Source organism: Phodopus roborovskii, unplaced genomic scaffold (genome assembly GCF_943737965.1).
Source record: "Phodopus roborovskii unplaced genomic scaffold, PHOROB, whole genome shotgun sequence".
In the NCBI taxonomy this organism is placed as follows: Eukaryota; Metazoa; Chordata; class Mammalia; order Rodentia; family Cricetidae; genus Phodopus; species Phodopus roborovskii.
Window position 1 is genome coordinate 1773966 of NW_026125489.1, and position 14948 is coordinate 1788913.

The 14948-nt window shown below is 56.7% G+C and overlaps 1 protein-coding gene across 2 annotated transcripts in view; it reads left to right on the top strand.

Moving 5' to 3' along the window:
- The window catches only part of Lrp1 (LDL receptor related protein 1), a 78556-nt gene that overhangs the window by 35692 nt on the left and 27916 nt on the right, over positions 1-14948 (top strand). Inside the window, exons 18-37 of one of the 2 annotated variants that reach the window (XM_051176099.1) lie at positions 158-274; positions 611-691; positions 1678-1728; positions 2499-2666; positions 5352-5534; positions 5857-6057; positions 7023-7268; positions 7476-7673; positions 8562-8766; positions 8915-9079; positions 9511-9755; positions 9923-10051; positions 10542-10769; positions 10960-11134; positions 11232-11326; positions 11759-11908; positions 12070-12210; positions 12605-12739; positions 14346-14477; positions 14720-14854. In XM_051176099.1, coding sequence (XP_051032056.1) covers positions 158-274; positions 611-691; positions 1678-1728; positions 2499-2666; positions 5352-5534; positions 5857-6057; positions 7023-7268; positions 7476-7673; positions 8562-8766; positions 8915-9079; positions 9511-9755; positions 9923-10051; positions 10542-10769; positions 10960-11134; positions 11232-11326; positions 11759-11908; positions 12070-12210; positions 12605-12739; positions 14346-14477; positions 14720-14854 — 3180 coding nt within the window. The remainder of the gene's footprint in view (positions 1-157; positions 275-610; positions 692-1677; positions 1729-2498; positions 2667-5351; positions 5535-5856; positions 6058-7022; positions 7269-7475; positions 7674-8561; positions 8767-8914; positions 9080-9510; positions 9756-9922; positions 10052-10541; positions 10770-10959; positions 11135-11231; positions 11327-11758; positions 11909-12069; positions 12211-12604; positions 12740-14345; positions 14478-14719; positions 14855-14948) is intronic. The other variant, XM_051176100.1, reaches the window with a different exon arrangement.

The window sequence follows — 14948 nt, forward strand, 5'->3', positions numbered from 1 at the left end:
CCCCTCGGGAGGAGTTGGGCACCGGTGTGGTTTGGGACACTAGGGGTTACCGTCAAGCGGAGCAGGCATGGGAGCAGATGATGATGGGGGAGAGGGGACCGTGAAGAGAGGGACCAGATAATGAAAACTTACACCTGCGCCCCCACCCTGCCCCCAGCTCGCACCTGCCCACCCAACCAGTTCTCCTGTGCTAGCGGCCGCTGCATCCCTATCTCTTGGACCTGTGATCTGGATGATGACTGTGGGGACCGTTCCGATGAGTCAGCCTCATGTGGTAAGAGGGATAGCAGGGAAGCCAGGCTGGCCGAGGGAGGGGCAGCTCACGGGTGGGGGCTGGAGAACCTTGGGCACCTGGTAGCCCTGAGGGAGTTATCTCTGTGGCCTCTTGAGTTGTGTCTACAGCAGGGATCCAACAATAGCATTGCCATCACAGCATTGATTTGGGGGGCCAGAGGGGCTCAGTGCTGTGTTGGTGCCTAGCAGGGGTGAATGAACCGTTTCCGGGTGAAGCCCCTCACGCCGTCTGGCTCGGGGTCCCTGCTGATGTACTGCTCAGGCTGAGAATGTGCGGCTTTGAGGCCCCTGTTCAACTGTTCCTTCTCCCTGACAGCCTACCCCACCTGCTTCCCTCTGACTCAGTTTACCTGCAACAATGGCAGATGTATCAACATCAACTGGCGTTGTGATAATGGTAAGAAGAACTTACCTCCTCCTCCTACTGTGGCTCCTAGGAAAGGACCAGAGGTCACAGCCAGACCCCAGATGGAGAGGGCTGGGGCCCTCAGCAGGGCACTGAAGCCCTGGGGGATTGGCTAGGGTAAAGGAGGAGGGGCCAGGAATTCTGTGGGGGCACCAGGGTGGGCAGAAGGAAGGCCCTGCCTTGTGTCATCCCTGCCCCGGCAGGGCAGAGCTGCCCATCCTCTGGGAGGATGCAAGGATTGAGGGAAGTGAGGGTCAGAGGGCAAAACCAGGAGCCCAGTGGCCACCCCCTTTTACCTACACCCCTCTCTCCCGGGGTCCTTACTCCATGCCCAGTCCCTGGGCTGCAGGCTTGGAAGCACGGCCACAGGGGACCACAGTGTGCGTAAACACATGTGCAAGTGATTGTTGTGTGTGCTGTCTCAGGCTCTGTCCTGTCCTGTGCGGTGCGGTGTGTGTGTGTGCGGTGTGGTGCGGTGTGGTGTGTGTGTGTGTGTGTGTGTGTGTGTGTGTATGCGCGCGCGCGGTGCGGTGTGTATGTGTGGTGTGTGTGTGTGTGTGGTGTGTGCGGTGCGGTGCGGTGGGTGTGGTGTGTGTGTGTGTGTGTGTGGTGTGTGCGGTGTGGTGTGTGTGTGTGGTGTGTGTGTGTGTGGTGTGTGTGTGTGTGTGTGGTGTGTGTGTGTGTGTGTGTGCGCGCGCGCGGTGCAGTGTGTGTGTGTGGTGTGTGTGTGTGCGGTGTGGTGCTGTGCGATGTGGTGTGGTGTGTGTGTGGTGTGTGTGTGTGTGTGTGGTGCTGCGCTGTGCTATGCTGTGCAGTGTGTGCGCGGTGCGGTGCAGTGCGGTGCTTGCTGTCCCGGTGGCTCCAGCCCTGGCTCACACGTGAGGATGAGAATGGATGGGTTGGGTGGGTACCGTGTTACCGCCCTCCTTGCTGCGTCTCAAGTGCCAATGGTTGCCCTGGCGGTTTCTGTGTTTCAGAGAAGGATTGTGGGGATGGTTCTGACGAAAAGACCTGTCCTGAGCCTGCCGGTCAGTGCATAGAAACACATGCACCATCACCCCAGGCCCCCCTGGCCTCAGTTTCCCCAAGCCCCTAGGCTCCTTGGCCCAGAGCTGCAGGACACATGCACACGAAAGCAGCAGAGGCAGAGAGGGCATGGGGGTGGGGACGGGGCCTGAGGTGTCACCCAGGAGGCTGAGACCTGGGGGAGGAAACGCAAACCCCGTCAAGAGGGTCAGGAGTATACTCCGAGAGAACTGGTCAACTTGTCTTTGAGTCCTGTTAGTGCGAGAGGACGTCACTCTAGAGCTCGGGAGGCAGGACGTTCCCCCGGGTACCTACTTCAGAATTCCCTGACCTCAGCTGCAGGCAAACCCCGGGAGTTAGCACCCAGTGCCAGTGTCTGGCCATGTCCAAGCTCAGGGTGTGGTCGGATAAAGGCCTCTCCGCCAGCGGGCACTTACCTGTACTCTGCCTTCCTTCCTCTCACAAACCAGAGGAACCTCTGCCTAGCCCCTCAGACGTAAAGGGTCCCTGTGCCCTCACTGTGCTGCAAAGGCCATCCCCACCCCCTGGCTTTCTGAGACTCAAGGGAGGGGCCTCCTAGAGCCCGCCCCTGCCCTCCCACCTGTGGGCCATGGTGCATGTTGCAGTCTATGCAGTTTTTTCTGTTTGTTGTTTTCTCAGTGGGGGTGGGGCGGGCCGTGGGTGGGAACGCGGGTAGAGTGGGCCAAGCTGGGGTCACACAAAAGGTTCTGCTGACCAGATCTTCGAACTCTCCCCTCTCCCCCTCCCCCAGACAATGACTGTGGGGACAACAGTGACGAAGCCGGCTGTAGCCATTCCTGCTCTAGTACGCAGTTCAAGTGCAACAGCGGGCGATGCATCCCTGAACACTGGACCTGTGACGGGGACAATGACTGTGGAGATTACAGCGATGAGACACATGCTAACTGCACCAACCAGGGTGAGCCCTCCGGACTGGCCGTCGGTCCGTCCATCCGCCGCTCCATTGTGTCATCGCCCGGAGACTCTGAGGTGTCTGAGGTTTGCCTCTTGTCCTTGAGGAGGCTCCAGTCCCACGGGAAAAAGAGATTGCTGGCAGGTCATTGCCACACGCTGTTAAGATTGAGGGCCTGGCAGTTGGGTGGCCTTAGGTTTTAGCTGTAGCTCTTCAACTTGTTATCTGGGTGGCCTTGGGCAAGGTACTTAATCTCTGCAGGCCTCCGGGGTAAGAACAGGGTAAATACTGATAGGGAGGTCTGCGAGGTAGGCACAGAAAAATGCTGTTCAGTGACACATCCAGTTACAGCATCAGACTGACAGGGAGTCTAAGCGGACATGGTGGCTCACGCCTGTAATCCCTCCACACAAGAGGCAGAGGCAGGAGATCTGGTACTGAGAGGCAAGGTCAGTCTGGGCTACGGAGTAAGGCCCTGTCCGGAACAGGAGGAAGAGTTCAAAGGGTTGGAAGGAGGGAGGGAGGCCCAGTGCCCAGAAGAGGCTTCTTGCGGGAGGCCCTCTCTGTCTGGGGTGTTGGTTTCTATGCTTTGGCCCATCGCTACCATGGAAGACTGCAGACCTAGGGTTGTTCTGGCTTTTAGAAATGCCTGAAATGCCTTTTTTTTTTTTTTCCCCTGTGAGATTTACTTTGTTTTAACACTGGCGTATTAGTTCCCGAAGGTTTCTGTAACACAGTGCCACAAACTGAGTGACTTAAACAAGAGAAATCCTCAGGGCTGGCTCCTCCCCAGCCCATGAAGGAAAACACGTCTCTTGCCTCTCAGAAACCTTTGGCCTTCCTTTACGATACTCCGCCTTCATCTTCACGTGTGCCTTGCCTGAGTGGATCTGTTTCTGGGCCCATGTTTTTCTTTTTATAGGGACATTAATGTTGTTAATTAGGCTCTACTACCCCAGTGGTTGTATACAGCAAAGACACTATTGCCGAACAAGGCGGCCTTGACATGTACGGTGGTTCAGCATCATTTTGGGGATTGTAGTTCAGCTCATATGACAACAGACATTTCTTCTGGCCCACGGCCCACCAGTTGCAGTCTCTGCCTCAGAGTTAGAACTGTGAATACTAGGTGCCCTGAGCCCACTATGCATCCAGCTGAGAGACAGGAGGCTGAGGAGACAGTCTTCAGGATCATCTCTGAAAGGATGTAGGAGGGCCTGGGAAAGGATCTGTACAGGCTGTTGCCCAGCAAGCCAGGGGACTGGACCAATGGCTTCCTTCGCGTGGACCTCCTCCTGAAGGCAATAGGAGGAGATGGGTTGGGTGGGGCCTGCCGTATGGGATCAGAGATCGGAGATCAGTGATAGTTAACCTGTGATTTGAGCTGCCTTGACCTAGGACCCGTCAGGAGGAGGTGCATGTGGGACTTCCATGGGGTGGAGGGAAGCTTGGAGACTCTGAAAATGAAGACCAAAGGAGGAACTGAAGGGTTCCAGAGGTGCAGGCGGGCGGGCGGGCGGGCAAGCGAGCGAAACCTCTTGCATTACAAGGGAATGAAGGTATTCTGCAAGCAGCAGCTTCCAATAGTGCATGAGAGTCCGGCCAAAGCGTGACCTGGAAGGCAGTGGGAACTTTGGGAAATGGTACCGTGTTGGTGACAGCTCTGGAAGGAAATTAGATTGAACGTCAGGCACTCTGGGGAAGGAGAGGCAGATCATAGACAGCTGGTGAAAGCTGAGGCGTGAGAATCGAGTCCCCGGCCTGTCATGGCAGAGAGAGTGGGCAGTGTTGACAGCGTGAGACCTAGCCCAGCATCTGACCAGGGTTCACATGGTGGCATCTCCGCTATTGCTGGTCTTACAGGGTCGGATGGGGCACAGGAAAGCCCTGATGGACCAGTGAGCTTGTGCCCCAACCCCGCCCCCAGGCTGCAGGGGCTCTGCACACGTAGGAAAATAATCACTGAGACTTCTGGACCCCTCGCCCACCTTTGACCCATGCTTTGCCTCCCACCCTGTCTCTCCCATGTCAGAGGCTTCACACTGGGGCTCCCTTGGCTGGGTGCGTTTCTTGCAGGGATCTTAGTGCCTTGCTGTTACTTAGTTCTCGTTTCCCCCTGATCAAATGACTTCTGGACAGAGTCCTGTTGACAGTCTGAAGTGTCACCCCGCGAGGCTGGCACCGTTACTGGCTTTGTGTCCATAACGTGGGTCGTTGCTTGCAGTCAAAGCCTTGATGTAGCTCCCTCCTCTAGACCCTGAGTTATGTAGGGGCAAGAACTTGATCTTTAGTCCCTGAATGCACCTGGGATGTTGCATAGCTGGCCCTCGGTGAGGGTGGAGTGAATGAGGGAAATAATTAGGTTTGCTGTGCTTGAGATCCGTCCTGACAAAATTCTTAGCCGGTACACGTCCCAAGTGTCAAAAAGGGAGACATTAAATAAGATGATCACTGGGGGCCCTTGAAGGTGTGACATCTAAGTCTCTTCATGGGTTAGGGCTTCCGGGCTGTCGGCAGATTCACAGCATGCCCTGGGCCTGCTCATCTTGGTGTGCAGAATAGGCAGAGACCTAGCCCAGCATCTGACCAGGGTTCACATGGTGGCATCTCCGCTATTGCTGGTTGGGAAAGTTCAGACCCAGAGTGCCTCTCCCTCCTGATGTCCCCCTCACCCGTGTCCCCCCCCCCCAGCCACAAGACCTCCCGGTGGCTGCCATACGGATGAGTTCCAGTGCCGGCTAGATGGCCTGTGCATCCCCCTGCGGTGGCGCTGTGACGGAGACACTGACTGCATGGATTCTAGCGACGAGAAGAGCTGCGAGGGCGTGACCCATGTTTGTGACCCAAATGTCAAGTTTGGCTGCAGGGACTCAGGTGAAAAGAAGACCCCAGATGTGGCAGCCTGGGGTGGGGGGCTATCTTGAAGCCTTAACGGTGGCATAGTGTTGGGGATGGCTAGAGACTGCATAAAGGACCCTGGGAGCCCAAACCCTGGCCAGGATTGAGCGTCAGCGCCTTCTGCACGTTCCTTCCCTCCCTGTTACCCTGTTTGATAGAAAAGGCTTCATGGTTCGTGGTGGGTTCCACAGCACTTCAGCAGTGACCCTGTTAGATTAGCCCACTGGGTGTGGCCAGGGCATGGAGAGTCCCAATTTCCAGGCCTGATTCCTCATTCTGCGCCCATCTCATCCCTCAGCTCGGTGCATCAGCAAGGCGTGGGTGTGTGACGGTGACAGTGACTGTGAGGATAACTCGGATGAGGAGAACTGTGAAGCCCTGGCCTGCAGGCCACCGTCGCATCCCTGTGCCAACAACACCTCCGTCTGCCTGCCCCCTGACAAGCTGTGTGATGGCAAAGATGACTGTGGAGATGGTTCGGACGAGGGCGAGCTCTGCGGTGAGGCCCGGGAAGGTCTTGGTGTCAGCAGTGTGGAGAGGCATCCGGGCCAGGGCGGTTAGGAATGGGCCTGGGGCAAGAGGGGTCAGTATTTGGGGTGTCTCCAACAGTGTACGTTGATCTAGGGCTTACCATGGCCCTGTGGGAGGCATCCCGTGACGACAGCATGGCCTCTACCAGGTGGCCCAGCAAGGAGCGATGGTGTCTCCAGATGAGAAAGAGGAGGCCTTGAATAAAATAGTGCAGAGTCCTACCGCTCTGCAGGCATGTCAGGGAGGGGGTGCTTAGGACTCCTGACCAGGAATAGACCCCCTTAACCTAACCACTGAATAGGGAGCCAGGCTGGAGGTTTGATCTGAGCCGTCTTCTGGGGGGAGGGGAATTTAACTGGGCTCCCAGAAATGAGCTAAGTGTGCAGATTGAGGGGTAAGGTACAGGGTCAGGTTCAGGGAGGGCCACACGGGGTGAGCAAAGCAAACAGGACACCTGACTTCTGGGAAAGAGAACAACCGTGAAGGATGAAGCTACCCCGGCCAGGCCCAGAAACGGCTGGCGGTGGTAAGAAGGTACAAGTTCCAGGGCGTGTCAGAGGTCAGGGCATTCCCCTCTGCACCCTCCCCCAAATTACACCTCAGAGGGTGAGATCAAAGAGAGGGCCTTGGCCTGAGGTCTCTCCCAGAGAGGAGGCAAAAATGCCCCCATGGCAGCTGTGGCCCCAAGAGGGTACAGGAACGGAGAGAGCGTCGAGAGCTCGGTGGGGAGAAGGCAACGATGGCCTAGACGTCAGGTTCCTGTGTTACGTTCTAGTCCTGAGGAGCGCGGGAAGCAAGGCGGAGGCTTTACAGGGCTGTGGGTAGGAATCCAGGGCTTGGAACGGGATACAAAACACTTGCTGGCTCCACAGAGCCCTGTCCTACCTCCTTCCAGATGTTGACCCTGGACCTGTCCCCTGCCTGTCCCCACAGACCAATGCTCTCTGAATAATGGTGGCTGCAGTCACAACTGCTCGGTGGCTCCCGGCGAAGGCATTGTGTGCTCTTGTCCCCTGGGCATGGAGCTGGGCCCTGACAACCATACCTGCCAGATCCAGAGCTACTGTGCCAAGCACCTCAAATGCAGCCAGAAGTGTGACCAGAACAAGCTCAGTGTGAAGTGTTCCTGCTATGAGGGCTGGGTCTTGGAGCCTGATGGCGAGAGCTGCCGCAGTCTGGGTAAGGCAGGCATGGTGGAGTGTGGTGAGCCAGCCCGGCAGTCCTGGTCATGCCCCTAAGCTGCAGTGGGCTGGGCGCTCACGTGGCCAAACATGGAAGTCTGAGTGTTCCGTGTGGACGAAGTCCAGGGCCAACAGAGACCCCTGTATGCCTGGCCCAGAGGCACAGTACACCCCTTGACGACCCGATCACATCCCTCCCCACCAGATCCCTTCAAACCTTTCATCATCTTCTCCAACCGCCATGAGATCCGCCGTATTGACCTTCACAAAGGGGACTACAGTGTCTTGGTGCCCGGCCTGCGTAATACTATTGCCCTGGACTTCCACCTCAGCCAGAGCGCCCTCTACTGGACCGATGTGGTAGAAGACAAAATCTATCGTGGGAAGCTGCTGGACAACGGAGGTGACTCGCTGGGTCTGGGAGCCGTGCCAGGATTACACACAGATGGCACTTGGGCATTCAGGGTCACAGACCCAAGGCTGAGGCTCTGGCTCCCTATGTCCCCATCCCCCCCATTAATTGGGTTAGATTTTGCTGTGGATCTCTCAGAGCCTAATGCCCATAATTACGATTGCTGCTAGCCCGATAATTAACGAAATGATCACCCTTTCTTTGGAGTGGCCCGAAGACTAGCTCCCCAATCTTGGAATTTCAGGCTTAGAGGGGAAATACCATGTAGGAATGGGATACCCGAGCCCTCTGTCTCATGGTAGCCTGAGTCATCACAGGCTCAGTATTGAGCTTCTGATGTACAGCTGGCACTGGGCAGAGCGTTGATGGAGACGGTTTTAAATTATGTGTCAGGGTGGGTCCCTCAGGAGGTGGCATCTGAACATAGGCAAGAAAAAGGAGGAATTTGTATTGTTGGTTATCAAGTACACATGAAAACATCTCAAATGTCCATCGTCTGGAGAATAGCTAAGGAAACTTGACAGTTTCTAAATGCAGGGACATAGTAACATAGAATATCTTCAGGACATTTTATGGGGTAATTTCTAGCAAGTTTCATCATCCTTATACTGTGTACAGACATGTTTCCAGAAGCTTCCACCCTCCCTGACCTGTTTTCCCAGCTAAGCCCATCAGAGCACTCACACCCCCCCGGAGCCCCTTTCTCCCCCACCTGGGTTGGGGGAGGCCTGGGTGAGGCTTGGGAATACCGCCTGTGGGAGCCAGACATGTCAGAGGACTCAGCCCATCAGGATGAGGGTGACTCACTGAGGGACTAGGAGCTACACCTCTGCCACCCCCCCCCCAGGGTCTCTTACCACTTACAACCTTCTCTTCTAGCCCTGACCAGCTTTGAGGTAGTGATTCAGTATGGCCTGGCCACACCGGAGGGCCTGGCTGTAGACTGGATTGCAGGCAACATCTACTGGGTAGAGAGTAACCTGGACCAGATTGAGGTGGCCAAGCTGGATGGAACCCTCCGAACCACTCTGCTGGCGGGTGACATTGAGCACCCAAGGGCAATTGCGCTGGACCCGCGCGATGGGTGAGGACTGTGTCCATCCCTTCCTCCCCCTTCCTGGCCCTGTGGTTCAGCCTGGCCAGGGACATGTCTTGGTACTATTGCTCGCCACCCATATTTTACTTATGGTGCTACCACCACCACCAACTCTGGCCTTCTGCACGCTCCCTAGGATTCTGTTTTGGACTGACTGGGATGCCAGCCTGCCAAGAATTGAGGCAGCATCCATGAGCGGGGCTGGACGCCGTACCATCCACCGAGAGACGGGCTCTGGGGGCTGGCCCAACGGGCTCACTGTGGACTACCTGGAGAAGCGTATCCTCTGGATTGATGCCAGGTCGGCGCTCTCTGCCACCCAGGGTTGAGGCAGCAGCACCTGGGCAGGGGGAGGGGCCTGGGACCAGTGGGAATAAAGGTGAAGCCAGCACTGTCAGGAGAGGGTTTGGGGCGAGGGGCGGGGAGGACACATCCTGTGTCCTCCGCTGAGGGCTCTGCCTGCCCGGAACTCACACCAACGCTCCGGATGCCATGTGCAAGCCTGGGAAGGAACGCTAGAAGACTCCCTTGGGGGTCATAGGGCTAGGATGCCGACCCCACCCCACCCTGGCCCCCTCAGTCTTCCGTTCTTTCTTTGGTCACCCCGTGTGGGGCTCAGGGGAGGAGTTCCCTGGCATGTTCTGCTAGGAGGGCTGTTGGCTGGGTGAGGGAGGATGGGTGCCTGTGCGGGATGTCCCACCGAGGCCCGCCCTGTCCCCTGATTACACTCAGGTCGGATGCCATCTACTCAGCCCGGTATGACGGCTCGGGTCACATGGAGGTGCTTCGGGGACACGAATTCCTTTCACACCCATTTGCAGTCACACTGTATGGGGGGGAGGTGTACTGGACCGACTGGCGAACAAACACCCTGGCCAAGGCCAACAAGTGGACAGGCCACAATGTCACCGTGGTACAGAGGACCAACACACAGCCCTTCGACCTGCAGGTGTATCACCCCTCCCGGCAGCCCATGGGTAAGGGGCTGTACCTTGCAGGCAGCCATTGGCCAGGGAGGATGCTGGGAGAATAGGAGGGGCCTGTGCTGGCACAGTGAGGGTGGGCTGGCCCGGGGGAGGGTGCGAGCTGGGGCGGTAGGGACCAACAAGTCACAGGTGTTCTTGCTGTCTTCTCTCTGGGTCAGCTCCAAATCCGTGTGAGGCCAACGGGGGCCGGGGCCCCTGTTCCCACCTGTGCCTCATCAACTACAACCGAACTGTGTCCTGTGCTTGTCCCCACCTCATGAAGCTGAAGGACAGTACCACCTGCTACGGTAGGAAGCAAGCCGCGTACTTCCCCAGACAGCTGTGGGTAAACTGAGGCCGAAGGGAGGCCTGGGATCCCTAGTGATTAGCAAAGGGATGGCTGGAAGGAGAGGCTCCCAAGACTAGTACAGGACCTGACAGAGGTGATGCCGCATCTTTGTGGTGCTTCTCAGCCTGTGGGTCGAGACCCCTTTGGGCATCAAACGACCCTTTCACAGGGGCTGCACATCAGGCACGCCGTGTAGTAGATGTTTATTTACATTATGACTCATAACAGTAGCAAAATTAGTTATTGTGGTGTAGCAACCAAATAATGTCATGGTTGGGGTCACCACAGCGTGAGGGACTGTATTAAAGGGTCGCAGCGTTAGGAAAGCTGAGAACCACTGTCGTAGCGTAAGGCCGTCAGAGCCAGAGGGGACTCGGAGGAACTAACCGAGGCAGACAAGAAGCCTGAAGGCAAGGGAGTGCCTTCGGTGACCAGCCTGCGCCCCACAGAGTTTAAGAAGTTCCTGCTGTACGCACGTCAGATGGAGATCCGGGGTGTCGACCTGGATGCTCCCTACTACAACTACATCATCTCATTCACGGTCCCCGACATCGACAATGTCACAGTGCTGGACTACGATGCCCGAGAGCAGCGTGTTTACTGGTCCGACGTGCGGACACAAGCCATCAAGCGGGCCTTCATCAATGGCACGGGAGTGGAGACGGTCGTCTCTGCAGGTCCAGACGCTGCCCCCGACCCCAGGGCTCACAGCAGCCGCGTCCCCCATAGTCCTGATGCCCTCTCTCCAAACTTCGTCTCCGTGTGGTGCTCTAGCCCCGGTTTCTTGACCCCTGTGCCCCAGAAGCCACATTCTCCTTGGCCTATACCCTGCAAAAACCATCTGCCTCTCCCCGTTTATGCCTTCAGACTTACCAAATGCCCATGGGCTGGCTGTGGACTGGGTGTCCCGGAATCTGTTCTGGACAAGTTACGACACCAACAAGAAGCAGATTAATGTGGCCCGGCTAGACGGCTCCTTCAAGAATGCGGTGGTGCAGGGCCTGGAGCAGCCTCATGGCCTGGTCGTCCACCCGCTTCGTGGGTGAGTCTGCGGCTCGGCTCGGGGCTGGGGCCGGGGAGGCGCCCGTGTGAGGAGGGAGGGAGAGGACTCTTACCCTCTCTTCTCGGTACTTTCCCAGCAAGCTCTACTGGACGGATGGTGACAATATCAGCATGGCTAACATGGATGGCAGTAACCGCACGCTGCTCTTCAGTGGCCAGAAGGGCCCTGTGGGTATGTGCTTGCTCCTGCAGGCCTTTAAGTCCCCCGGTAGATGTTCCCAGTCTCTCTGGTGCCCTAGGTCTCCTCCAGTCCCCATCGTGCCTGCCCTCACCCCACCTTGTCCCAGACCTGTGGTGATGAGATCAGAGAGGAGTAAACCCCAGCACACCTTCCCTCCTCAGCATCTCGTAGACAAGAGAGCCATTTCCTGTTTGTACCTGCTTACATGCTGTCTCTGCCCAGCTACATCACTTCCTGTCTGTCTGTACAGACCTCCAGACCTCTATGGCTAGCTAGCAGCGAACTCCATTCTCTGACCCCCAGACAGGGTTTATTTGTACCAGAAAGAGATCACCACCCAGACCCGTACATCCTTCTCTGTTCCCGGCCCTGGATGCGGCCCTGGTGCCGGGCTCCATGGCTGTGATATCCATTCTCCTTCAGGACTGGCTATCGACTTCCCTGAGAGCAAACTCTACTGGATCAGCTCTGGGAACCACACAATTAACCGATGCAATCTAGACGGGAGTGGCCTGGAGGTCATTGACACCATGCGGAGCCAGCTGGGCAAGGCCACTGCTCTGGCCATCATGGGTGAGGGCTTGGGTGGGAGGAAGGATGGAAGGGCAGGCCAGGCTGGATGGTGGGGGATCTCCTGGGTACCACCTACCATCCCATGAGCCTGATGACTTCTGCGGGAGGGTTGAGTAAAGGGCCTTCCTTCCCAGCATCTTACTCCCTCCTATTTGCCCCAGGGGACAAGCTGTGGTGGGCAGATCAATTGTCGGAGAAGATGGGCACGTGCAACAAGGCTGATGGCTCTGGCTCTGTGGTGCTGAGGAACAGCACCACGTTGGTCATGCACATGAAGGTGTATGACGAGACCATCCAGCTAGGTAGGCAGAGGGTGAGGGGTGTGGTGCCCAGAGGGCTTGCAGCAGTGGGGGGGGAGGGGAGGGGTTTCAAAGCTGTCCCCATGAGCAGCCTGCCAGAGCAGTGGGCTATGGGAGTAAAGGATGGGTTAGGTGCCACTTGCCACCCACAGGGACTTCGTTGCCTTATCTCCTGTGTTGTGTAGGCTCACAGTGTGCCTAGAAGGTCCAGGGGTCTAGGAAGACAAAAGACCTGAGCATTGGGTTTACAGGGGGCACCCTGACAGGTCCAAAATTCCAAGATGAATCTAGTTGATGGGGGGCGCCACCCTGTCCCCTAGCAGCCCAAGAGTAAGTACATCTGGGTCTTCCGTGAAGGCCGACTAACCCTTACACGCTGTCTGCTGCTCTTCTCCAGAGCGTGAGGGTACCAACCCCTGCAGCATCAACAATGGAGACTGTTCCCAGCTCTGCCTGCCAACCTCAGAGACAACTCGCTCCTGTATGTGTACAGCTGGCTATAGCCTCCGGAGTGGACAGCAGGCCTGTGAGGGTCAGTTCCTGGCATCCCAGCCTAACCTTGATTCCTCTTACCCTACCGCTCGCTACATCTTACATTTGGGAAAGACCGTGTTCGTCACACGTTACCAGGCATCTTCTGGGTTCGATGCTCCCCAAGCATCCCTCTTCTGGGTACCATGGATAAAAGCTTGAGCCAGAAGATGGGGCCAGCATAGCAGGGAGCTGAACCACAAAGTGGCTGTGACGGTCCAGTGTCTGCAGCAGGTTTTAGTGAGGTGGCGCCAGGCAACAGACCAGGGCCAGCATAGCTGAAGAGGCGTGCTGTGCCTTGGGTTTATAAAATTGGTATAACATGAAATGCTTGGCACAATGGAGAAACGGGTTGGTGGTAACACTGGGAGAGTGTGCTTAGCATGCCCTGAGCCCTAAGTTCTAACCCAACCACGTGTGCACGCACACACACGTGCTATACAAGAGGCAAGAGATATAGCTAAACCGCCAAGTTCCAGGGCCCTTGTGCCCTGCAGTGCGCGGAGTGTGGGAAGTCTGTGATAAGGTTGTGAGCCAGGGTGGGGTTCCTTGGGTTCCCAGCCAGCAGTGCCTGGAAAGTGGTGTTTGGAGGAGATTAACCTGGCGGCAGAAAGCTTACAGAGTGGGGGAGGGAGAAACCGAGGCAGTTAAACCTGTTAGGAGACTGAGACTTTGTGTGAGAGGAGACAGGCTCTGGGCTGGGTAGCAGCGGGCTTGCAGGGAAGGGATGAGACTCAGACATTTCACAAGAATTTGCTCATTCGCAAGCTTGCCCCGGGATAGCACTTTTTCTCAAAGTCCTCTGCCAGAAACTGCCTTGATGTGGGTGGGGTCACAGATGGGAAGGCCGGGCTGCAGAGCAAAGTGGAAACATGGTTTCTTGTTTGTTTGTTTTTGTTTTTTGCTGCACAGCTCCTCCCAGACTAGTGTACCGGTGCACGTGCACAGCTTTTAGGACAAGACTTTAGTGTCTGGGGTTCCCCAGTGCACCTGTCCACTTTCTTTCTTTTTCCTTTCACAGAGCTCAAGCAACCAAAGCCTGTTGGGGGAATTCTCTTGGGCACATATTGTGTCAAAGGGATGAAAGTCAGGGAGGGTTCTGGGATGCTTTGATAGTGCTGCCTCTAGGGAACGGGAAAACAGAACAAGGCTGGCCCCAGGAGCAAGCGTGGTGCTGGGAACACTGTCAGGAAAGGATTTGGAATGGAGTAGACACAGGATGAAGGGAAAACTAAGGTCAAACTCAGGGTCAAACCGGGGATCTAGATTTTGGAGTCTTGCCACTCCAGTTGTCTGCTCTGACCCTCACAGCCTCCCCGAGGGCCTTGGAAGGCACAGGGTTGAATTAAGTGGAGGGCGGGGTGCTGAGAGAGGAGCGTAGGTCTCTTTCTGCCCTCTAGTGGTGATTAGTGGTTCTGCAGGTGGTCCCTCAGAGCTGCGGCCCTGTCCAGGCTCCAGGCCTCAGACCGCAGTGTGAGTGAGTGTTGTCCAGGTCAAGGACATGGGTGGCAGAAACTGTCAAAGGGAAAGCAGGAAAGACAGGTTGGGGGTGACAGGAGTCCAGCTTTGTCAGTAGGGCTCATGCCTGGAGTGTTCTTGCATTTCAGGTGTGGGATCTTTCCTCCTGTACTCTGTGCACGAGGGAATCCGGGGCATCCCGCTGGATCCCAATGACAAGTCAGATGCCCTGGTCCCCGTGTCGGGGACGTCACTGGCTGTTGGAATCGACTTCCATGCTGGTGAGCTATATTGGCCTTGGGGACGGGTCCACCACGGGCTTATGGGAGTGTCACCTTGAAGTCCTGCCAGAGTTGGCTGTACTGGCTGTAGCAGCTGCCCACTCCTTTCTTCCTGCCCTCCCCCCCCCCCCAGCAAGCACCTGGCGCCTCCAGCCTTGACTTACCCGTCTTTCCTCTCCGCATGGTTTGGCCCCTTGCCTCTACGTGGAGGGGCATTCTCATGCCTACCCCTCTCTTCCCAGAAAATGACACTATCTATTGGGTGGACATGGGCCTGAGTACCATCAGCCGGGCCAAGCGTGACCAGACGTGGCGAGAAGACGTAGTGACCAATGGCATCGGCCGTGTGGAAGGCATCGCCGTGGACTGGATTGCAGGTGAGCAATGGAAGGAAAAACAGGCTCTAGGGGAAAAGGCAGAGGCCTGGCAGATATGAGGTCCAAGCAGCTATGGGCAGAGGCCAATGGGAGC